Here is a 23511-nt window from a genome sequence, read left to right as displayed (position 1 = left end):
TAGCTTTAATTAAAGCAACTCGCTGTGAACCGAGGACTGTGCAAACATCTCAACCCTCATTATGAAAAGGGCCAGGACCTGCTGTATCATCCTAATGGTTCTGAAGGGGAGAGCTGTTTAATTTCACTTTTGTGCAGCTTTATCCCTATGGCACACAATTAAGAGCAGACATCTGTGCCTGGCCTCACCGTGCGCAACCTCACTGTTGTGGAGAGGACTGCGCCAGGTGAGACGTGCACTTACACACAGGGCCTTGACCGACCTTGCGGCCACACACAGACCCTGGACAGCCACAGCTTTTGCTGAAGAGACAAGCAGCTCTGATAACCACGGCTGTACAGGCTGATTTGCTGATTTCTTTGCCACAGGCACTGGGAAATTCAGTGGGAATTGCTGGTCTATTTAGGGGAGACAGAATAGAGCCCCTGGCCTTAAGCTGAGTGCAGGTGACTGATACAGCAAACACACAATTTAACCTCTAAATTTACTCACTGAATTGACACTAACTATTGGATTTAACCACTCAAAATCTCAATTTAAATCCATAGTAACTACTAACTGGTCAAGATTCATAGCAAGGTGCTGATTTCCTTCTAAAAAGCAGAAATTGATACACATCTGAGATGCGCATAAAATTGAGTTAAATTCTGAATATTTTAACACACGCTTCTTTACCACCCTGTCTTGCAATTCTTGCTAACTGCACTCAGCACCTTCCTAGCTAATTAACCATGTGCAGTGTTCATTCGCCACCTGAAATGCAACACTGAAGAAAGGGAAGGGAGGAATATAGTGGTACCCCATCAAAAGTGAGGAAGACAGCTGCAAGCATGTGCCAAAAGCTGCAGGAACAGTAAGTGCTGAAGATGCTTACTGTGTACATGCCAGCAGCAGACACCATTGCTTCTCGTACTGCTGGTTTCTTTATCTAGCAGTCTACATTGCAATTTTCTTGGGGACTAAACTATTCCTCGAGCACCCTGCACCTCCTCAGCCCTTGCCTCTGAGCAACAGTTCAGCAACAAGGAAACAAAAAGCAACAAGAAATGAACAAAAGCAGCCAGCAGCACACAGAAAGGTAAATAATTACTTTACTCTGACTGTAAAACAATTAGTGGCTTTATCTCAATTTTGAAGACAATGAACATATTTTCCAGAGTCATTTATGTGGCTGGGAACTCCTAGTCCACTGACCTCTTGTGTTAAGGGCACAGACCCGACAGTAATGGCACAGTGCTGGCAGCTGGCTTCAACAGCCCAAGTTTCATAGATGAATTAAGAGTTCTACTACGCACTTCAAGAGAACAATGAATGAAATTATTCTACCCTGCTGCTGAGTGCAATTTTACCGCAAAATATTTGCAAACAGAAAATGTATGTTTAGTCTGACTGAAGCAATTTATACTTTTGAAAGGAACTTGCAAATGTGCTAAGGAAAAGAAGGAACAGGCTTAAATATTGATGTCAGTGACCTTAAAGAAAATATTTTGTTTGCTTTTTTTGCTTTTCTGTACAAAGTGATGCATTTTATTATTTACCAAAATATACTTATATCCCTTTTTCATGTGGAAAAAAAAGTTGACTTGGTTTATCTTTTTGTATCTACAGGGATGTAGATGCAGCTGTGTGAGTGTCTGTATACATTCCTTCCTAGTAATGTTTGAACTCATTGCCTGATTTCAGCTAGATTTGACAGAGGTCTCAAAGATAACTAAGTTACTATAATTTTTAATATTTCTTTGTGTGTGTGAAAACAGGCAGCTGAGTAAAGAAAAAGTCTATAAATTTTACAGCTGAAGGCAGGGTTTCAACATGAGCTCAGCCTTTATTGGCTACAAGAGCATATAGAGCAGTGTCAGCTGTAGATGAAGCTCCAAATGCTGTTTCAGTCACAGGACATAAGTTCATAGAAAACTTGCTTATGGACGTGCGTATTTTAAGACAAGAACTTTATAAAAGCTGTTTAGTTCCATTTGATTTTAGTATTTGTTTCTTTGTTTCTTTGTAAAGAAACCGGTTTCAACCCAGCTACTTCATGGGTTCATAGAAAACTTGCTTATGGACATACATATTTTAAGACAAGAACTTTATAAAAGCTGTTTAGTTCCATTTGATTTTAATATTAGTATTTTTTTCTTTGTTTCTTTGCAAAGAAACCGGTTTCAACCCAGCTACTTCATGACCATTTTTCAATTCAGCTAGAGACTAGCAAAGCCTTTATTTGCAGTGCGGACTCAGTGCTCAGGCTCCTGGGTTTGGTACTGACATTGTGCTCCTTCGCGGAAGCTTTCACAGTCTCTAAGGTCTTACAGAAAATACCTTTTAGGCTTATCTTATTCTCCCACTGGGATGGAAATCTGCCAGCCTGAAGCATCAGCATAGCAAGAAACTCACTTTGCAGACACCTGCAAAATGCCGGGCTGCTCTGGGTGCTGACTGGGGCAGTGAGGCCACAGTGCTGGTCGTGCCCCCAAACGTCAAGGTGCATCAGGAGCACATGTGCAAGATAGCCTATTTCTTAAAGTGACTCCGAGGTCAAAATTCCCAGCTCACCTCAGAAAATAAGACACAGAAAATCTGTGTGGTTTCTTCTGTAGGGAAGTGGTTTGAATCCTAGACATAATGATAAGATCACAAGCACAGCTTTGCTTGACATATTTGTATTTGCAACCCCTCAGCTGTGTCTGCCTGAAAAAAGCTTGTTTCCTTTTAACAAATCACATATATTTTTCAAAAGGCAATTTTTGCCAAAACCCTTTTGTCTTTTCCTCTCATTATAATTTTTAGTTAAAAAATTTAAAATATGCAAAATACATTGGCTAATTGCAGGTTATAAACTTCCTAAATGAGAACAAAACTTACACATATCTGGTGGAGTGGAGGGTATAATCTGATAAAATTGACGGATATTTTAATTTTTGCCTGGATATCTGAATGCAGATTAGGCTCCCAAAAGGGACAGGATTACAAAAGAAATTTCAATTACATTGACAAAATTTTTATTTCAATGAAATTGAAGCTTGTAGCAGCAAACAACCAAGCATTCTGTAATTCCTATGTATATACACACCTGGAAAATCCTCCATACAGAATTTCTTCAACAGTCAGATTCAAATTGTTTGTGTTCATTGCTGGCCCATGTAGCACTGACTATTCCCATATTAAGGCTGTGCTATCAAATGCAGGCCCACAGGCTAAATACCATCTTGTGCTCACTATTCAGCCACAGGTTGTTTCATGCTCTTCAGCCCAGCATAGTTCATGGATGGGAAGTGGCACAACTAGAAATAATGGCACTTTTCTGTTGCTAGTGCTGCAAAGCTACTGATGTGTTATGGCTTAGGGAATTTCTGCAATTCTGAGATGCCATAGGTCTGACCTAAGTTATGCTCTGAGAATTTATGCTCCAAGGATAGGGAAAATCCATGTGTTACCTTTGGGAGGACCATTGCCAGAAGACTGTGAAACCAGCAAAATTCTGCAAGTAACTGGTTTCAGTTTAGACACTGGTGTCTCCGAGTATAAAACTGATGTTGAATAGGTCCAGGCATGGAAGTCATCCCATTTCCCAAATGCAGCACGGACATACCCTAGGGTCACAACAGTCCAGGGATGACGCATTTTCTTGCCTTAGGGTTTTGCCCTTAAACTGAAACTTGTAAACAGATGAAACGCGTTTTTAAGCCAACGCGCATGCGTGCACTGTTACACCATCCTCAAAGCCTCCTTGCAAGGAAAAAAAAGATCATAACAAAAGCAAGAAAATAAAAACCAGTGCAAATCCTTCCTTCACTTTAAAATTTAAGAGGTCCTTCTCTTTGAGCAAAGAAAAAACCCCAATCCTTATTTAGACCTCAGGCTGTTGTGTAAACTATTAGACCATATCCAACTGTAAATATGGATTATCTACAGTCTTGAGTTTTCTCTCGGTTGTTTACAAGTTGTTTAAGAAACAAGGATCAGAAACACTAGGGAAAGAAAGCAAGGGTATAGCTACACAGCTAGGAGACACAAAGAAAGGGAGAAAAAGGCATAGAATGATTCCTCTTCCTCTGGTCACTACAGCTCAGTCCTTGCAGCAGGATGGGTTCAGGAAGGGAGGAACTATCAGCAGCTCCATCACAGACGGGTGGAGCCAGACCACCGGGGAGATGGAAACCAGGAGGTTGAGAGCTGCAGCTGCCTTTTCCTGGGAGGAACATCTGTGAAAGCCTGCACGGCAGCAGCAGGGGAGGAGGAGTGGGCACAGGCAGAGAGCGTTCCCAGGGATGTGCTCACACAGATAACTGTCCCTGGATGGTTTCCCAGGCTGCTGCAGCAGCACTTCCCTCCCCTGTCAGGGAAGAGGCAAAGACCATCGTGTGAGACAAGCAATCCAAGTGTCAGCACAGCCTCTTGCTGCAGCATCCTGTTTCCTGTGATGCTTTTTGATGGCCGAGGTGACCAGAATGGGAACAGTTCTTCCTTGCTGATAATATGTTGGTTTTTTTCTTACATAGGGACTTTTACGCTCTTGGCATCTCAGAGTCCATACACAAAGTACACAGAAGACAGGAGTAATCTTGCAGCATTTGGCTGTCCCCTCATGACCAAATGTTCTTCTACAGGAGGCTGCTGCTATTGTTATACAGATGGGAAGAAAAAAAGATGACAAATGACTGGCTGAAGGCTCACACCGAAGTTTGGAATAGGCTTGCACCAGTGCACAAACCTGTGGGCTGTTCTCTTAGGCACACTGAAATCAGCAGGGATGTTTGCTCTTTGAACTCTGTACAAAGATAGGAATCAGTTAAGGTGTGGGGAGTGATCCTCTCAGGCTGGATATCTGTATCTATATCACTTACTAGAACAGATAAAGCAGGTTATGGACCACGCTCTGCTTCCAACAGTCAGTGCTGTGGCTGGGCACACATTCTCACAGACCTGAGTTTTATTCTACTCACCAAAGGTTAAGAACAGTCCCTGGCATATGGTACCCCAAAACCATGCTTGGATACTTTCTGGGAAAGTCAAACAGGCCAAAGGCATAGCAAGGACCTTGCTAAAACCCAAACACAAAGAAAGATAAGCCTCAGCCTTGTTTTATTTATCAGTGTTACTTCAGCCTTAGAAACTACAGCAATTGAGATACTTGATGCCTTTTTCTCACTGCAGTCTCATGCTCTTCTCACTTTTCTAGATCAAACTGCTTTCTTCTTTTATGGGCCGCTGCAGTCTCATGCTCTTCTCACTTGTTTTCTAGATCAAACTGCTTTCTTCTTTTATGGGCCAAAAATTCTTTGTGGTGACCCTCTTTGCTATTTGTATCTCACAACTCATGTACATGAAGACTAAAGGTCACTGGGAGCAAAAGGCCAAGTTCAAGAACAAGCATAACATGAGATTTAAATATTATACCCTAAATTACAACATTGAAAACCTCTGTTCATTTGTTACCTAACTCTGCAGTACCTTTTCTACCTGATTTGTGAGTTGCCTGACATCAACATTTGAATATATGCCCTCATAGTATCTCTTTCTCACCATTGTCAATTAGCATCAAGTTAAGCTAATTCCAAGATCTGGAATTGAGATATTCCTCTACTTAAATCCATGGGAATAATTCAGAGAGCAGTAGGTGCTGTCTGCACATGCTAACATTGTTCTGCTGGGGTAGGTAGGAAGCAAGCTGGACAGGGGGAGCAGAGGCCAGCACCCTCAGTTTGGCTGCAGATAGACACAGCACTGTAGGGAAGCTGCTAAGGAACCAACATTACTGTCTTCCCACAAACATTTCTTCCTCATTTCCCTCACACTCAGCCTTATGATTCTATTTTCACCACACTTCTCTCTTAACTGCCAGCAGAAGTCAGCATGCATAATCTGTAAATACCATTCAGTCTGAATAGAGGCTGAAATGACAGATATGTATTAAATTATTGCAAAGTTTACTAAAGAGAAGTCTCATTCTGATACTTCGACTTTTATGTTGAGGTACTTCACTGCCATTTTCTTAATATGCTTATTTTAAAGCATACCTAGCAATATGCAATTATGCAATATACAGATATACACACTATGCAATATATATAAACACCATATAAAAATGTGACATAAATATTTACATACTATGTAGTAACTATATTTATCTCTTCTATAAACAAACATATAAAATAATACATATTGTAAAATTAAACAATGTTTGAATATTGTGGAGCTAGTATAAGTGCCACTTACAGCAGGGAGGTAACTGTTCAACAGAGCTGGCATGAGTTATCACGCTGTACATCATCAGAGAGGTGTGAGAAGGCACAGCTGAGTTTACTGTTTCACCTGATAAACTAAGCCCTGGAGCAAAGGATTCCCTCCCTGGCTGACTTCTTGCTCATTCCCTGATGGCTGCCAGCCTGGGAGATGTCTCATAATTAACCTGCAGTATCAAGGTCATTTCCATAGAACATCCATGACACTGGTTGCTCCTGGTTACTTCCTCTTCAAACACGAATACTTCAATGCAGTCTTTCACTGAGACACCACAGTATTACAACACAGCTGCACAAAACTCTCCAGCCAGCCTTCATTGTGGGCTGCCTCAGAGGGCCATCCAGCTTTCTTCTCTCCCCCCTACACTTTCCCATAGTCTACCTTGCACAGGATTTTATCTGATATAAAGTTAATCCTGTAAAAATAGAAAAATTCAGATAATGAAGCATTTGCCTCAGTCTGAAGAGTGATTTCCTTTTACAGGAACCTGAAGCTACAGCTGAACGACAACATAATGAAAATGCATCTTCATTCAGCCTCACTGCTGTAATTACTGAACAAAAAACATGTGCAGTGTCCTAAAGTTCAGTTACCTTGGTTTTACTGCCCTCTTACTGATAGTCCCAAGCAGCCCACAATTCCATGCTGCAGACTGTCCAAGCACAGGAAACACCCTCCCCACATCTCCATCTCCTGTTCATTTTCCAAACAAGAGATTGCAAAATAAAGGCATAGGAGAACTAAACCATGTAGTAAGAAGTGACAGAAATGGCCTCTGTGCCTTCTCTGTCTGACATCAAACAGCATCAGGTAAGGTAGAACCTCAAGAAGATCCACATCCTTGGCATCTCAGTCATACTAGTGAAGGCAGCCATGCAGCCAAGTTAGAGTTGCATGGAAGAATGGACACCAGGAAGAGGAGAAGGCAAGGAGAAGACAACCAATTTTGTAAACTATATAGGTATAGAATAAAATTGCAGCACAACCAATAAACTTACAAGTCAGGTGTCAAATCACCTTATTTGCATTCCACGTTTATGTGATCATAGCTACTTGCTTATATTTGCACATTTGCCAAATATATATCTAAAGATGCAATCTTCAAAACATGTCCTAGTCTAAACAGGAAAAGCTCAGGCTGACAAAGCAGTCAAAACTTTGAAATGATAAGGGTTCATCTCTTCATCAGCAAAAATAATTTTCCCAACATCCAGGAATGACTGCACTATTCTGAGGAGTATGTGCTAGAAAAAGTTATCTGAAAAGAGCAGGCATGTGGAGACAGGCCGTGGTAGTGTGTGCTTGCAGACATTTTGTTTTGAATTTCTCCAGACCTTTAAGGTTATGCTGAAAAAAACATAAGCTTAATCAAAATTCAAGCAAAATCAGGGTTTATAAAGATTTCCTTCATAACTTGCCGATGTGATCAGCTATTCAGAAAAAAAAAAAAAATCAGCATCTGTTGTGATACAGCCATCCAGAGCTGAAAGAACTGTCAGAGCGAAGACATCACACCACTCTACCCCACTTTGGCTGTGTGATTGTAATGACTCAGAGCCTGAAGCCCATAAAGAACAAAACCAGCCTTAAGGCACTCTGTAAAAATGCTGGCGATCCCGTGCAGAGTATCTGAACTATGGTAAATCAGAGTCCTGGTTTCCAAAGCCATGCCTGGCTCGCCTGTGTTCACCCGAAGGCGGGGATCGGTGTCTGTAGGAAGCCACAGGGTGGCAGCGCTACCCCACGCCGGAGTGGGAGAGACAAAGCATGTCCTCGCAGCCGATTCGGAGAACTTGAAATCCCTATTTTTGACAAGCGAACCTAGTCATGCATTTCAAGGATTAAACTGAATCTAGCAGAAGAAAACACGCCAACTCTAAAGAATTCAAAATTTTAATTTCATAGTGTTCCTTCCTTCTATCCTAATTAAAGCTATTTTCCTACCACATCATATAAGCGAAGTACATAATTACAGAATCTCAGTTTCAGAAAATTTTCAATTCAGTGAATACTCTGCAGTACACCCATATAAATATACAATTATGTAATTTTCATATGAAGACCAATATTCTTTCTAAACTTGAAGTCAACTTGACATCTGTTTCATTCCTCAGCCTGGGTGGTGAGTCCTTAATGGGCCACCTTGCAGGCACATTCCTGGGCTCCCATGTGAAGCACAACAGCTTTTCCAAGAGAAAATGTAAGTGTAGCTGAAAGGTAGCTCATGACAGGCTCTACTCCCTACAGACAGCACAGGTGGGACAGTGCCAGGTTTAGAGCACTGTCCTGGAGAGAGAACCAGTGCTATCTAGGCACGCACACTGTGTCCACATGTCCCATTCTGTCTGTTCTGTTCCCCTAAGTGTGCACCATGCAGTGACCAGACTCCTGCTGCAGTGCAACATGCATGTACAGAGCAGCAATCGCTGCAGCGAGCCCTGCTGGCTCCCGTCGGGCCAAGGCTGACCGCTCGGGTCACTCAGAGTGTGGGCAGCGCCCAGGCCAGAGACCAGGGGGCTGTGGCAAGCTGAGGAGGGGCCAAGGCCCACAGCAATGCCTGGGGCCACGGCCCACAGCAATGTCTGGTGCGTGTTCACAGAGTCTGAGCCGAAAACTGCATCAGCTCTCCAGCGGCTCCGCTGGCAAAGGCGCTGCCTCGGACGTGGTCGAGCCGGAGCCTTTTATCAGTTCTACAAGCTTTAGGACACGAGACAATGGCAGAAACTGATGCACAGGAAGTTCCAGCTGAACGTGAGGAAGAACTTCTTTACTGTGCGGCTGATCGCGCACTGGAACAGATTGTCCAGAGAGGCTGTGTGCAGTCTCCCTCACCGGAGATACTCAAGAACCGTCCGGACACAGTTCTGTGCCCTGTGCTCTGGGACGACCCTGCTTGAGCAGGGAGGTCGGACCAGATGACCCACCGCGGTCCCTTCCGCCGTGCCGCGCTCTGTGAGCCGCGCGGAGCCGCTCACGGCGGGGCCGTCCCGGGGCGCACCGCGGCTCCGGGGGCGGCGGACGACAGCGGAAGCGCCGCAAGCGCGGCCCCCTCCGTCCCCTCCTCCCTCCCTCCCTCCCGCCGCCGCCACTTCCGGCGGCCGCTCTAGCCGCGCCGCGTCTATGCCCGCGGCGCTGGGGGATGTTTATTGTCGCGGCGAGTCGGCCCAGCACCCGGAACGCCGCCGGGCCACCGGCACCCACTGACCGGCACCGCGCCGCGCCCTGCCCCGCCCCGCCCCGACCCGGCCCTGCCGCTGCCTCCCGCCGCGGTGCCGATCGCGCCCGGGCAGCAGGGCGTGCGCGGCCGGGGCCGCCGGGGCAGGGAGAGGGAGGAAGGGGCAGGGCATCCCGCGGGGCACGGCCCGTTCCCCGGCCGGCCCGCGCCCGGCCCCCGGGGCTTTGTGGCGGCCCCGTGCCCTGCGGCGGCCGGTGCCCGCGCCAGCCGGCGCTGCCGAGCGGCGGAGCTCGGCGTGGCCTGGCCGCCCCGCTGCCTGCGCTTTGTTTGTGCCGTGCTGGCCGCTGAACTTTCGGGCTGGGGTTGAGGGGGGACAAGAAATAGTTGTTGGCCAGAGCGTTGTGACGCTGGCGCATTATAGGGCTTTCAGAGAGATTCCCAGCAGCGGGAATAGGAAGGGTACTCGTGCTTCTTTAGCTGGGGCGCGCAAATGGTAAAAATGTTTGACTGGGAGGGGGTGAGAGGCTTAGCCGTAAAATATTTTGTTACAGCTAAACATTTTTAATTTTCTTACAACGTTTTATCATGTTGGAATGGCCACCGAACTTGTTGGTTCAGACTTTTGTCGTACTTACAATGATTTTCCACATATTATAAAGACCAAAAGGTTTCTTCTTAATGCCTGTCATTTAAGTATTCCTGGATGTTCTAAGGGAAAGATGGCACAAACTTGAGTTCAAGTGCATCTTGCTCTGAATATAACCTCAGCCTTTTGATGAGAGAAAGATTTGAGTAAAATGGCGTGTAATGAATTATTTAAAATACGCTTTCTTGCCTTGCTCTATATACTTTTTGGTTTTATTCTTGCAAATGGATTTGTGTTGGACAACCCTACAGAGATGCAGTGGGCTTATCCAAGAGGAGGATTGATGTCCTATTTGCTTATGGTATAGCTGGTATTATCACTCTGTGCATGGATCTAATTGAACAAATCCCTGCTTTGATACTGGCTTTGCACATATTTGAAATTTTTCTCCCCCAAAATATAAATAATCATGACTCTGCAAATCCTGAAAGGTGAGAATAGTAACTTCAAGATGGCCTTTTGCTTTAGGCATGGTTTAACTTGCCATTGCAACAGAAAGTAAAAGCACGCACCACTCGCTCAGTGCCTGGAATGAACAAAGTTGTTAGGAGCAGAGGATGTTCTGCAGACAGTAGTAACTATGTTGCTTTGTTTTCAGGGAGTCATTCACCAGCCGCTGTGACCTTACTGTGTCTAAGGATTCCAGCAGATTTCAGAGGTGTGTCACCTCCAGCTTTCCGTATGGACCTGTTTCCTGAGGGGCTGAACACAAATCTTTAAAATTATATCTTCAGTGGGAGGATGTAATCATCTCTCCCCATTCCCAGCAGGCTTTATTTATTCTCCATTCTCATATGGAAACGTCCTGTAGAGGTTCATATTAACTTCTTTAAAGATGCCTTTCAGGCATTAGTTTGATAAATGTCTACTGACACAGTAGTGGCCCATATCCCTTCAGCTGGGCTGTTGGAATTGTTTGTGGAGTTGGTCAGTTTGTGAACTGCTTTGGAGAAAGGTTAAAAATAACCAGTAAAAGTTGCTTATACTTAGGCTGATGGTGAAAAAGGTGTTTATTAAACTGTTCTGACATTAACATAACCATTGTTGTATATCCCCCATCTACCTTTATAGCTCTGAGTTTGTTGGATCAAAGGTAGTCAAGAGCTTAAAATAATACTTTGTTTATATACCCCATCCCAAGTGCCTTTCCTTTTTCTTTGATGATGGTACTGTGGCTGGTTTGGAACTTTCTGCTGGCTTTTTTAAGATTGTAAGATTTCCGTGCAGGGTGTTTTGTCTTCACGTGTGTTTATAGAGTATCTAAAATAGTACGTCTATGATTCTAACAGTGGATATAGAGGTAATGCTTTAAGAACTTGAGTGTTCATTCCTCCCTCCAAAGTATTTCTTATTCTGTAGAGTTTCTCTAGTTTCAGTGTAGGATACATTACAGTGTCAAATATCCTTGCATTAGCTTTTGTTGTTGTTTTTATTTTTGTGTTATCATGCTTAATCTACCTACTTCTTTTTTTCCTTCATTTTTTTTTCTCTTAGGGTAATATTCCAGATATATCCTGAAATCTATGTTGAAAAGAAAGAACAGTCCTCTAAAATTTCCCTGATAAAACAAAACAATTCAAACTTCTGCAGAGAGGTATTTCAGCTTGTTTCCTCTGTTGGGATAGATTGTGTTAAACTGGATAAAAACAGTTTGAAATCAAAGTTAGCTAGTTTCTTGTGTTTGAGAAAGTCAAATGAAGTACATAATCTAAAAGAAATGCTGTAAATGTAGACAAATTATTTTCAAATTTAGCCTATTATTAAATTAGCATTAGCTGGCAAAACATAATTTGAGAAATGAGATTTAGACTGCCAAAAATCTACAGTTCAGATGAGAGAACCTTCAAAGGACAAAATTAATCAACAAAACCTAAGCTGAGCTCAACTTAAGCATTTGCAAATCCAGAACTGGAAAGAACCTGTTGTTTGGTTTCTATTCAACCTCTCTGTTCTGCAAGTGTAACTGCATAAGTATGGAATATAAATAGGCTTATAAGTAAGGAGCACTGTTTTCCCCATTTTGCAGAAAAGATATGGAAATGCAGAAATTCAGGTTTTGGGAAATAACAGTCAGTGCTACGGTAGTGTGTATGAAGAGCAAAGAATACAAGAGACAGCTGGGAAAGAGGAGGATCAGAATGTTCCAGCTGGTCATGCTTGCTGGAGATATGCGTAAATAAGAGCAACATCATTCTTTCTTGGACATTGTTAGACCTTTTTTGCAAATATGTTCTTCAGATGATATTTTTTTATGTAGTCCATGTATTTTTATTTTTTAAGAAAGTTTTAGTTGCTTTTGTTCTCGTGGTTCTTCTGAATTTGAAGTTATTCAAGGCTTCCAAAAGAAAGGTAACAGGACATCGTCTCTGTAGATTGTTTTTTCCTTTGTTGTAAGTAAGGTGTGAGACATTAATATGAATTCTTAAATCAAAGATTGTGATATGTTAACACTTGCTTACTGCTTGATCACAAGTATCCAAGCCTCGAAACATTTTGATTTATCCAGTCTTTCCAAACCATGCCTTGGAAGAGTTCAAACATTTTATTTGTATGTTTAATAGGAATGGGTGTGTTCACAATCATTGACATAATATATACAATTTCGAATTAAAAAGCCCCTCCCTTAGTATCTGTTGTCTTGAGCTTTCAGAACATGGCTAATTAAAATGGAGGCACACCACTGTAATCTGTGTAATTTTTCTTCTCTTAATATCTATGCAAGTAGATTGTACTTCTAACCAAGATACGTTGTAATTGCTGGAAACATCCTTACTGACAGCTCCACAGCCGCCTTTTTGCCTTAATAATAGATCTTTTCCTTTTAAATTGTAATTTTCCTCTCTTTTCAACCACTTTTGTCTTTGTTCTGAATGAGCATGTGACTTTTCTCCCTGGATCTTTTTAAGATAAGCCATGTTTTATGGGGACATTATCATACAATACTATGGTTTGCTTAGATGTTAGCAACCTTTCGATGGTGTTATGCTCGACACTGATGTTCTTCCAGAATGTAGAGGCTGAGTGTGCCAGCAAATGCTTGCTGATAATTGGGAGATACTGCTGACTGGAGGTGACTTGTTGACAATCTTTCCTGGATTCCAGTATGAGCAAGGAGTTGGAGCCAGGGTGGAAAACAAATGCCTCTCTGAAGATGCCATGGGTTCCAGCTCCGTGCTGGCCCTGCCTGCATGCCATTCAAAATCTGCACATGTGCTATCTTTGGATCTGGTGCCATAAATTACTTTCCCAATCTGTAGTAGTCCATCAAAACCAGATGGGATAAGTAATTTCTAACTTTGAGGATTCATGTAATTTTTGATTCAATAAAAAAGATTTAAAAAGGGATCAGGGAGTACTAATTAGTTACTGTTTGTTCTCTTCTTTGCCTGCATTCCCTCCACCCCCACACATAACCTTTGGTTTTTATGTTTTCCTCTTGCTGTTTCTTCATCTCCTCTGTATTATCATCCATCTTGCCTTTTCTTATATTGGACAAGCCAACAATTACAGAATAATTCTTTCAGCAGGGAACAAGCTGCAGAGTGTAAGCAGTAACGACCACAGCAGCAGACGCAGTACATGAGCACATCTGCTGGGTAGTTTGTTACTTCTGTGTTGTCAGTGAGTCCTAGTCAAAAGATGCACCTTGAGGTCTCCATTACCTACTATGTCATGATGTTTAGGAAGGCATAGTCAGATGAAAATACTGATAATAGCATTAATGTTGTGTCTTGAAGATTTTTAATCTAGAACATAAGGGTAAAATATTCAAAGTGATATAAATACATCATAGTCTGTTAGGTATGTTACTGTTCTTGATGCACAGTGTCCTGCTTCTTCCATGGCAATGACCATGTAGAGCATTTCACATATGTGACAGTTTTTCTTTGTTTTTTTCTCTTTACTCTCCTTTATTTTGGATGAAATACTGCTAAAATATTTATATAAAGTCCTTTCCACTTTATACCAATGATCTTGCTCTTGTCCCCTCTCATTTCTTCGCCTGAGCTCTATTTGAGATGCCTGCTGTCTTGGCTTGGTATGGTTACAGAAGAGATGTCGGGTGTTCTTGGGCTGGGATGAGTGGTAGCCCAGCTGCTGGTGTTAGGATTCTCTTTCCCAGCTGAGGTGTGTGTGAGGAGTGTCACCTCTGATGAGCATGGGCAGCCTGGATGCTTCCTGGGTGCCGTAGATTTGCAGTGCATGCAAATCCTGTGCCTTCACAGTTAGCCATGCTTTTCCTCAGGAACATTCCATCTCACTCTGCCTGTGCAATGCCTTCCTGTGGGCAGTGCAGTCAGCCAGGCTACTGCTACCAGGACATTTTGTGTAGTTTGCTTTGAGCTATTATTGGGACAGACAGGCCAAGAGTGCTGGATGAAGATAGGAAAGCTGTGGTAGCAAGCTGTCTACAGACTGCAGTTTGTGTAACCGGTGTTAGTTCAAAGTTACTCATAGGCTTATCCATTCCAACACAAATGTCAGACTGTTCAGAATTATCAACTTCAGCAGTCAGAGAAGTGTATTTTCCTGAGGTGTCTAATGACATCCTCAAACGAGCTGAGGAAAGATTATCCACTGGAGCTATGGAAGAAGTTTCAGTAATCTTTACAGTGTCTTAATATACTTAGTAAGAATTGTAACCTATTTAACTGGCAATTTAAAAAACTCTTGTATATGTGTGTGTATATGCACTTCATTTCTCTTAAGTCTGGCAACATGGCTTTGAACAAGTTACGTCCTATTTTCTAGCACAAAGGATACAGACCTCCCCCTCCCCTCACATTGTTAAATGAGTCAGAGTGTAGTGACTCTGCTTCTTGTATCTTTTAAGGGGCAAATGTATACAATGGCATTAACAGGCAATTATCTATTGGTATGTTTAATTTTATAATTTTTGCTTCTCAGGATGTGATCTTCGTGGTGAGCTGGTGGGAAAATTGAGTTATAAATCACCCCAATGGATGCGGACAGTGATGTTGCACTGGACATTTTAATCACAAATGTAGTGTGTGTTTTTAGAACAAGATGTCATTTAAACTTGAGGAAGATTGCATTAGAGGGAGCAAATGTGATATACAAGCGTGATGTTGGGGTAAGAGATTCAGCATACCTCAATTAATCTGTTTTTAGAAATGTTCCTTAAGCTAAACATTCTTCTGCTTAATACCTGTGAATGATGGATAGAGAAAAGCAGAATTTTCTTTCTCTATTTCTCTTGCTGTAGGTATTTATTAATGTATTTACAATACATTACTTGTACAGAAATGGGAGTGATGAAATGCTGTCTCAGGAGACAGCACTTGGTGAGGTGAATATTTGGTACAAGGTATGTGATGAGGCTTCTTATACTCAGGGTCTGTTTTGCCTCCCAAAATTTGATGGCTTTGTCAAGAAAATATATCTTAATACAGAGTCAGCAATGTCAAATCACTGTAATAAGAAAAAAAATCAGCATGGTGCTTGTAGTTTTCAGCTTTTTATTCAGTGAAAAATACCTTCATGTATTTTGTGTACACTGAATCATTGGCTATTTCATGCTTATTTTGCTCTTCTCAAGAGCTGGATTTTTTAATTAGTGAAAGAGATGAAGGAGCAGTTCAATCCTATCAAAACTAAAGGGAGTTTTAGTGTAACTTTAGTTGATTTGGGTAACAAGCAATTTTTTTTTTTTAGTGTGAAATTTAATTACTGCTAATGACCAATTTTTCCATTTTTCTTTTTTAGAAGGTTTTAATGAAACTTAGGAAACCTAGGATTACGGCCACAATTTGGTCCTCAGGAAAAGTTATTTGCACAGGAGCCACAAGGTGAGTTCATGAAGATTCTTTCTCTAGCTCTAAATCCTTATGTATTTTAAAATACAACATTGTAAATGAAGAAGAGGTAGTACTTACTGCTGCTTAAATTGGCCCACACTGGATCACATGTAGATCCTTGTCAACCACGTATTTGGAAGGAAGTTTTCTGTGTGAAGGTTTTGTGTGAGACAGTGTTCAAATCTTAAACAACATCAGTTTAGCCTTCTTATGAGAGCAGAAAGGAAAACTGCCTTGTTAAGAAAATCCTAAAGAGATTTGAGAAGCCTTTAAGAATTCTGTGTGTTTAGCTAGAAGTTGAGACTTGGGAAAGGATGACCTTTCCTGAGGATATCTCTATTTTTTCACAAAACCCCACCTGAATTTAATCAAGGGATGACCTTTCCTGAGGATCTCTCTTTATTTTTTCACAAAACCCCACCTGAATTTAATCAAGTTTTACAGTGTTGAGGAACTGGAAAGAAGCAAAAGCAGACTCTCAGTTCAGAGACATCTCACACTCACTAAACTCTTAAGAGCTGAATTACTTTAAGATATGTCTGCATTTTGAAGTGAGGATAAGGTAAGGTAAATTAGTAAATTTGCATACTTTCTGTGTCTGATCTCTGTTCCAAAATTAAAGAGGATTGTTCCGGATGTTAACTCCAGACTACCCATGATCGTATTTATCTTTTAAGGGTACTGAAAATCATGTATGATTAAAACATGTCTCTCACTTCAGCTTGAGCCAAGTGTCAAGATATTCTGCAAATAGGGCATGAAGGACTCCATTGGAATGTCTGTCTAGTTAAAATGTAATACTTACAGTAGGATGAAGTGAAGGCTGTCCATGAGATCATGGTTGATGTACTACATTATATAATGGTTCGTTTTGTAGTCTGAGTAGCTATTGTGGTGTGTGTGTGTGTGCACAACTATATACTCTATTTCTGTTAATGCTAGGTCCTTTTCTTTCTCCTTTATAGTGAAGAAGAAGCTAAATTCGGTGCCAGACGACTAGCTCGTAGTCTACAGAAACTAGGTTTTCAGGTAATTCTGATTGAAAAGGACTTGCATGACTCAAGCAATGCTAGCAGTTTATTTTTTAGAAAGAAACAAAGAAGAGGGAGCATAATGATTTAGCAGTTAACGTGTTTTCACTCAAATGGCCCTTTTGTGTAGGAATACATTTTCCAGATGCTGGTTAAAGAGAAGCTGTTTTGCTTTGTGGATTTGAGTTTTGTTTGGCAGCTCAGAGCAGTGCTTCTTCACTGGATAATGAACAACAAAATTAGTTTAATGTATGAACAGATGTGTCTTAGATAGAATTTACAATATCTCAAAAGATTTATTTGGAAAATGCTGAAACTTTACTGTAACTTGAGCATAATTTTCACTCATTTCTAATCGAATAGCAAATACATTTACATCCGAATAAGGGCAAGTTTGAGCTTCTTAAATTGAAGAGAAAAGTGCTCCTGCACTGTCATGCTGCACAGCTGGAAATATGCCAAATAAAATACTTAGGACAGGAAACACCCTCTTTTATCTGGGTTTGGGTTAACATTACCAGTCAGAAACACCACTTGCATTTCATGGTAAGGATTGAAAAACAGCAACATGAACCACTTAAAATTACATGATTTGGTGCTCTAAAACTTCCTGATAGTCTGTTGTGCTGTTTACACACAGGTTCAATTTAGGGACAGACAATGAAATAGACACAGTAGCTGTCATTTTCAGGGAAAGACTACTTTTGATTATACTACATAAAGGTAGTGGTGCCAGCCTATGCTGGTAATGCTGCATCAGACCCCAGCAAAAGTGTGACACTCCTGCTGTCACAAATGTGTACTTTGAACCCAGCCCTTTAAAGTTGGAATGGAATGTTAAGTCAGTGAGGTGCACAATACTTCCAGTGTGGACACACCAAGTTTTCTCATAAAGTGAGCAGTTTGTATTTTGAAGATAAAGGTGATTTAAGGCTGAGTTGCTTCTTTCTAGCTGTCTTTCCAACTATCTTTCTAATATCTTTCTGAGAAGTGTAGATTGAAAAAGAATGGCCATTTAAAGTTCAGGCAACCTCAGAAAATGAACAAAAGTTTTCCCAGTGACATTGCCAACACTGACCTTTCAGAAGTGTGGTTTCTTTGTATAGCATTTATCTGTTGGCTGTTTTGTTGTCATTGAAAGTGTCTGTGGTAGAGAATAACTGAAAGTTATTCAAATAGTTTGAGTTGGGTTTCAGAAAGTTACAGAGTAGAAAACCAGTTTCCTCTACTGGCTGCTGGACATTTAAAGCAAAACAGTTGTCACCTTTTTTTTTATTCTTAGCTTTAAAACAAATGGTATATAGCAACAAGGCATTAAAGAAGTTTGCAACAATATTTAAGCTTTTTCTCTGCTTACTTTGATGCTCCATGAGCTGTTAAATTTAGTTTGTTTTCAGTGGGGAGGTGTTTAGTACAACAGTTTGCATTGTTTCTGTGTCTCATCCTTAAACTGTACTATAACCATACTGCTGTAGTGACCATGATACAACTGTGAGGTATCTAGTTCAGCAGATACTCCACCACAGAAGGATAATGTAAATGTTCTGAGTCCATTAAGTACTCTTTAGATGCCTGTTAGAAGAGCATCAGTCTCAAGATTCTAACTTGACTCATCAAAATATTCATGGTAGCCTTGTCTTTTTTTTTTTTTTGCAACCCATGCATCTGACTTGCTGTAAATTTCTAATGTCCTCTTTTCCCATCTCTTTTGAAAAGGTAATTTTCACAGATTTTAAAGTTGTGAATGTTTTAGCAGTGTGCAACATGCCCTTTGAGATAAGATTGCCAGAATTTACGAAGAATAACAGACCTCATGCGAGGTATGTAGGATTTTAAAGAATTTTAGTCCTGGAATACTTCTTAAGCTTTTATTTTTCAGTTCTAGATCTGTCTTTTTTACTTTTCATTTTGTTTTCTAGTTATGAACCAGAACTTCATCCTGCCGTGTGTTACAGAATAAAATCTCTCAGAGCTACCTTACAGATTTTTTCCACAGGCAGTATCACAGTTACAGGTATTTTAATGTCAAAAAATAAATATTTAACTTGTTGGGAATATTTAACTTCAGAGCCAGTAGGTTTGGGAAAGCAAAATTTTTAAAACAGTCAAACAGTTATGTTGAAAGGATTTCGTTTCCCCGTGCTAGCACCTAGTTTGTTTTTGAGCAAAAGTGCCAGAAGAGTTGTAAAGCAAGTATTATTATTGGTAGGTTCAAAAAATTAGTTAGACTGAATGTACACAGTCTGGTTTTTTTAATGAATCCAAAAGTAAGGTAGCACTTAAGAATGCAGATAATTATTGTTTATTTAACTATTTGAATTTTCTTACGTTTTTCTTCTGTTTGCAGAGATGTTAACTGCACTGCATTTAGTATTAACATCCCTTTCATAAATACCTATTTCCAAGCTGCAGATTTATGGAAATTCATAGGATAGTATAGCATTTTGTATAGTATAACATAAATGAAGCTGACCAATATTTACAGTTCTTCAGACTTGTGCTCTCTTCTGTTAAAGCTCAGCTGAGAACCACCATTGAATCACAGGCATTAGTGATTTTTCCCATGTAATCAGAGACATGGTTTTCCTGGGTCTTGGAGAAGCCACTCATTTTTTTCTTCTCTCTTCATCATTTTCATTTTTCATTCTCTTTTCTGTTTGCTTGTGAGATGTCCACCACCAGTGTCCAGATACAAGAAGTCAGTTTTTCAGAGCATACATGTTAAAATGCTATACAACCAAAAAAATCATTTTGTATCAATTTAGCAGGAATTGTGTCTTGCAGTTGTTAGAGCTCAGCTACTGGTTCAGAAGGTGGATAAAGATTTCTTTTTACATCTTAATTCAAATGCATGTGTTTATGCAGATCATTTCCCACAAGATATTGGAAGCAGTGTTTTCTAAAGAAGACAAACTTCCATCAGATTCAGTAATCTAAAAATGAAGGGCTAAAAAGTATTTCAAGATTGCAGAGTATGTTTGGAAGAGTGCAACTGGTCTAGCCAAAACTAGAAACTAAATTTAAAATAAATAAGAAGCAGTATCACTGCAGTAATAAAAAGCTCTCAGCATGTCTTGTCAGACTCCTAATGAGATTCAGCTTCTCTCTAAGATTCTTATTACTTCATTGCTTACAAAATCACTTCCATATTTTTAGAATTTTCCTTTCAAATAGGAAGGCAAGTATGGTAAACATAGGAGTTTCATATCCTTCTAGTTTAGTTGTTGCAGTGAGCTTGAAAAATTAACTCAGACCTCTGTTGATTTTTCTAGGCTTCTGCTTTGCCTCTCTTCTAGAGGAAAAAATGTCCTGAGTCTTATGCTTCTTATTCTAAAAATTATTTAAATTACTTTTCAGCCGTAGTGCACTCCTTCTCAAATGTGTTCAGATGAAGTTTCCTTTAAAGATTCATGTTTCTGTAGTACTGGTACTTATAATACTTGCCTCTGAATTTTGAGATACATAATTAGAAAGGTTACAAAAAACCCTGGAAGGTGAGTTCTTTTCATGAGACAAGTATAAAAAGATTTTGTTACTTTCGTAAAAGATAATAAAAATCACTAGCGTGTAACAGAAAGAAGTATTGTTTCTTTGACTCCAAAATGAAAAATGAGGGGGTTGTTAAGGGGGATTTGTTGTTTTGTTTTGTTCTTTCCTTCTCTTATATGCCCTGGAATGATGATCCCATTTTTACATCTCTTCAGCCTTAGAGGGAGTAGCATTTTTTTTTGCTGGAACTATTTGCCTACTCAAAATCTCACTATTTGAAGGCTTCTCCTTTCCTGACAACTTTCTAATAGCAGCCAAATTTAAGGAGGGTGCAGTATCTACCCAGAAGACAGGTATCTTTCACTAGGCTTGTTTTATCTGGGTGCTTCACTCAACCAGTTTGAAAATATAGGAAGAATCCTATTCTTGTCCATTTGCTTTCTGACTGAGCACATAAAACAATAATTACTTAAGTATCTTATACTTAAGTTATTGTTTTTGGGAGTAATTTTGAAGAGTTCTCTATACTTGGAAAAAGCTTTTGAAGTCTAAAGTGGGGTTACAGAAACCCTGCGTTCCTACTCATCAAAGCATGTGAGAAATTGCTGTTCTCTTTTACCTGCGTCACCAAGCTTCTATCCAGATATCCTCCAGCATGCTCACTTATTTGCAATCTTAATTTTTCATTGTGTGGTCTGATACCACCAGTAAGCATTGCTAGGTCATTTTTCCTTTTCTTTGCCTGGATACTGACAGATCATATCATGTTAGATAACATTCATATGCTTCATCCTGAGATGATAAAACCCTTCCCTGGCTTGCAGGTTTTGTCCTCAGATCAGTGATGAAGCTATTTGCAAAACCCGGGATAGAAAGTAATAGTCTGTAATTTTCAAACCTATAATAACCTTGCTTGAAATGTACTTCAGCTAAATCCAGCATTATTTAACAGTAGCTTTTGTTGGTAGGTTTTTAAAGCAAGAGCGATAAGTGGCTAGGCTTGAAGAAATACAAATTCCTAGAAGATTGACATAAGTAAAAGAACTAATTTTACCTCTGCCACTCAGCCTCTTCTCTGGGCTGTTTAAGCCAATAAATTGAAAATCAGCCAAGCTGTTATGAAATTAAATGACAGTATTATTTAATCGTAATCTGTCCATTGACAAATGTAGAGCATCTTGCAGATTTACAAGAAAAGACTTTCACATGAAAAGTGATCAGAGAAAGTTTGTTAAGTTAGGAGAAATGGGGGAAAACTTGTTATTGTCTGTGGTATGAAGTTGTGATTGCTAATAATATTAAGGTTTTTTTAAAGGTACTGTTGTTATTTTAATTTCTGATTCCCTGAATTTTCTCTTCCTACTGCCTTTTTTTTTTTTAAACTGTGTCTTAGGGCCAAACGTAAAGGCTGTTGCCAGTGCTGTGGAACAGATTTATCCATTCGTGTTTGAAAGCAGGAAATAAATTTTGTAATTCACCACTTGATGGTTAGGTTCCCTAACCGAGCACCTTCAAAGACTGCTGCACATTGGACTAAAAGCAAAAAGGAAAACTGGACCAACCATAGCAGAGGAATACAGACTCTTTTACTTGCTCATGGCCACAGTTTAGACTCCAGTTCTTTTGGATTTTCCTCTTAACAGTGCTGTATTGTAAAAACAGAAGTTTACAAGATATGAAATTGCTGCTTTTAAAAAGACATTCTATTTATTTTTGCAGTAATTTCTGTGTATTCATAAGCAAAGCTGTCACGATGTGCACTACCTTTAAGACATTTTTTTTTAGCTTGAGCTTGTGTTTTATTTGTGAATAGTCTTTTACATTTTTGTATGCTGAATATTGGGCACCAAAGAAGCTGTAAAAGTTATCTTTTTCACCTGATGAATGTGCACAAATAAAAGTTTGGAAAATATTTCTCTTCATACCTGTTCTGTTATATTCCTTCCCTTTTTATATTACAATTAAAATTGTATAGTTGCAAATTAATTTGAAACAATGTAAGAATAGTCTTTTGCTGATACCTTCTGTTTCTGTTTGTAGTATGTGTAAAACTTTGTGCTTGGGCTAGATTGAAATCTATAGTAGTTACGTATGTTTATCTGAGGATGAAATTTGGTTTGTTCCCAGTTCTCTTAACTACATGCCAGACTTGAAGTATTTTCTTGTTGTTACATGAAGAGAAGACATTTCTAAATATAAAGGTCTACAGCAAGTGTTTTCCTGTAGATGAATTGTAGAATATGCTGAGTTGGAAGGGAACCATCAGGATCACCGAGTCCAACTCCTGGCCCTGGGCATGACACCCCAAGAGTCACACCCTGTGCCTGAGAGCATTGTCCAAACGCTTCTGGAACTCTGTCAGGCTGGTGCTGTTACCACTTCCCTGGGGAGCCTGTTCCAGTGCCCAACCACCCTCTGGGTGAAAAACTTTTTCCTGATACCTATCCTAAACCTCTGACTCAGCTTCACGCTGTTTCCTCAAGTCCTCTCACTGGTCACGAGAGTGAAGAGATTGGTACCTGCCCTTCTGCTTCCCCTCGTGAGGATGTTGAAGACCACAATGAGGTCTCTCCTCAGTTTCCTCTTCTCCAAGCTGAACAAACCAAGTGACCTCAGCCCCTCATAAGGCTTCCCCTCCAGACCCTTCACCTTGTGACCCTCCCTTGGACGCTGTCTGATAGCTTAATTACGTTATCAACTTATGAAGCTACTGTAGAAAAAACAACTGCCTTGTCCACCCACTCAATGCAAAAGAAAAAAATTTAAATGTGAACTTCAGGAAAATTGTTGTGCTTCAACTGGAGAAGATGTTGTGGTCACTCTAATGCAGCCCCAGCCTATTGTTGAATGATTAACACAGACCTTTTCTACACTCTTCTTACTGTATACTGTTTTGATGACAGGAGCTGCCAACAAGCAGTGAAGCTTGATTCTGGCATGTATTATTATTGGTATTAATCTTGGACTTGGAAGCCAGTAGATGTTTCTCTCAGTAAGTGCACATTTGAAGCAGAAGAGAGGTGAATGCTTAAAAGTAACTGCAAATGCTACTTTTAAAAAGATACAATAAATATGTATAAATGTATGTATGTCTTTTTTCCCTATCTC

General features: G+C 40.3%; 1 protein-coding gene across 4 annotated transcripts; it reads left to right on the top strand.

The window, feature by feature from the left end:
* Positions 1–9940: 9940 nt before the first annotated feature.
* TBPL1 (TATA-box binding protein like 1) lies at positions 9941–23488 on the top strand. 4 transcript variants are annotated; one of them, XM_039706817.1, is made up of 8 exons: positions 9941–10722; positions 11559–11658; positions 14973–15159; positions 15792–15874; positions 16849–16912; positions 18631–18734; positions 18834–18928; positions 21797–23488. In XM_039706817.1, exons 3-8 carry the CDS (start codon positions 15025–15027, stop codon positions 21865–21867), a joined length of 552 nt encoding a protein of 183 aa, XP_039562751.1. In that variant the 5' UTR covers positions 9941–10722; positions 11559–11658; positions 14973–15024; the 3' UTR covers positions 21868–23488. The 4 variants fall into 4 exon arrangements, with proteins under 4 accessions (XP_039562751.1, XP_039562753.1, XP_039562752.1 ...); XM_039706819.1 differs by lacking the exon at positions 11559–11658; XM_039706818.1 differs by lacking the exon at positions 9941–10722 and having other exon boundaries at positions 10764–11658.
* The last annotated feature ends 23 nt before the right edge of the window (positions 23489–23511 follow it).

Source organism: Passer montanus, unplaced genomic scaffold (genome assembly GCF_014805655.1).
Source record: "Passer montanus isolate IOZ18808 unplaced genomic scaffold, ASM1480565v1 scaffold2, whole genome shotgun sequence".
Taxonomy (NCBI): domain Eukaryota; kingdom Metazoa; phylum Chordata; class Aves; order Passeriformes; family Passeridae; genus Passer; species Passer montanus.
Note: the sequence above shows the minus strand (reverse complement) of the source record. Positions and strands in the feature narration are given on the sequence as shown.

Bases quoted from the DNA above. Each gene is read 5' to 3' on its own strand.
- TBPL1 (XM_039706819.1), top strand. From the start codon at position 15,025: ATGGATGCGGACAGTGATGTTGCACTGGACATTTTAATCACAAATGTA. The intron at 15,160-15,791 runs GTAAGAGATTCA...TTTCTTTTTTAG, and splicing joins TATACAAGCGTGATGTTGGG to AAGGTTTTAATGAAACTTAG. The intron at 18,929-21,796 runs GTATTTTAATGT...ACTGTGTCTTAG, and splicing joins AGGCAGTATCACAGTTACAG to GGCCAAACGTAAAGGCTGTT.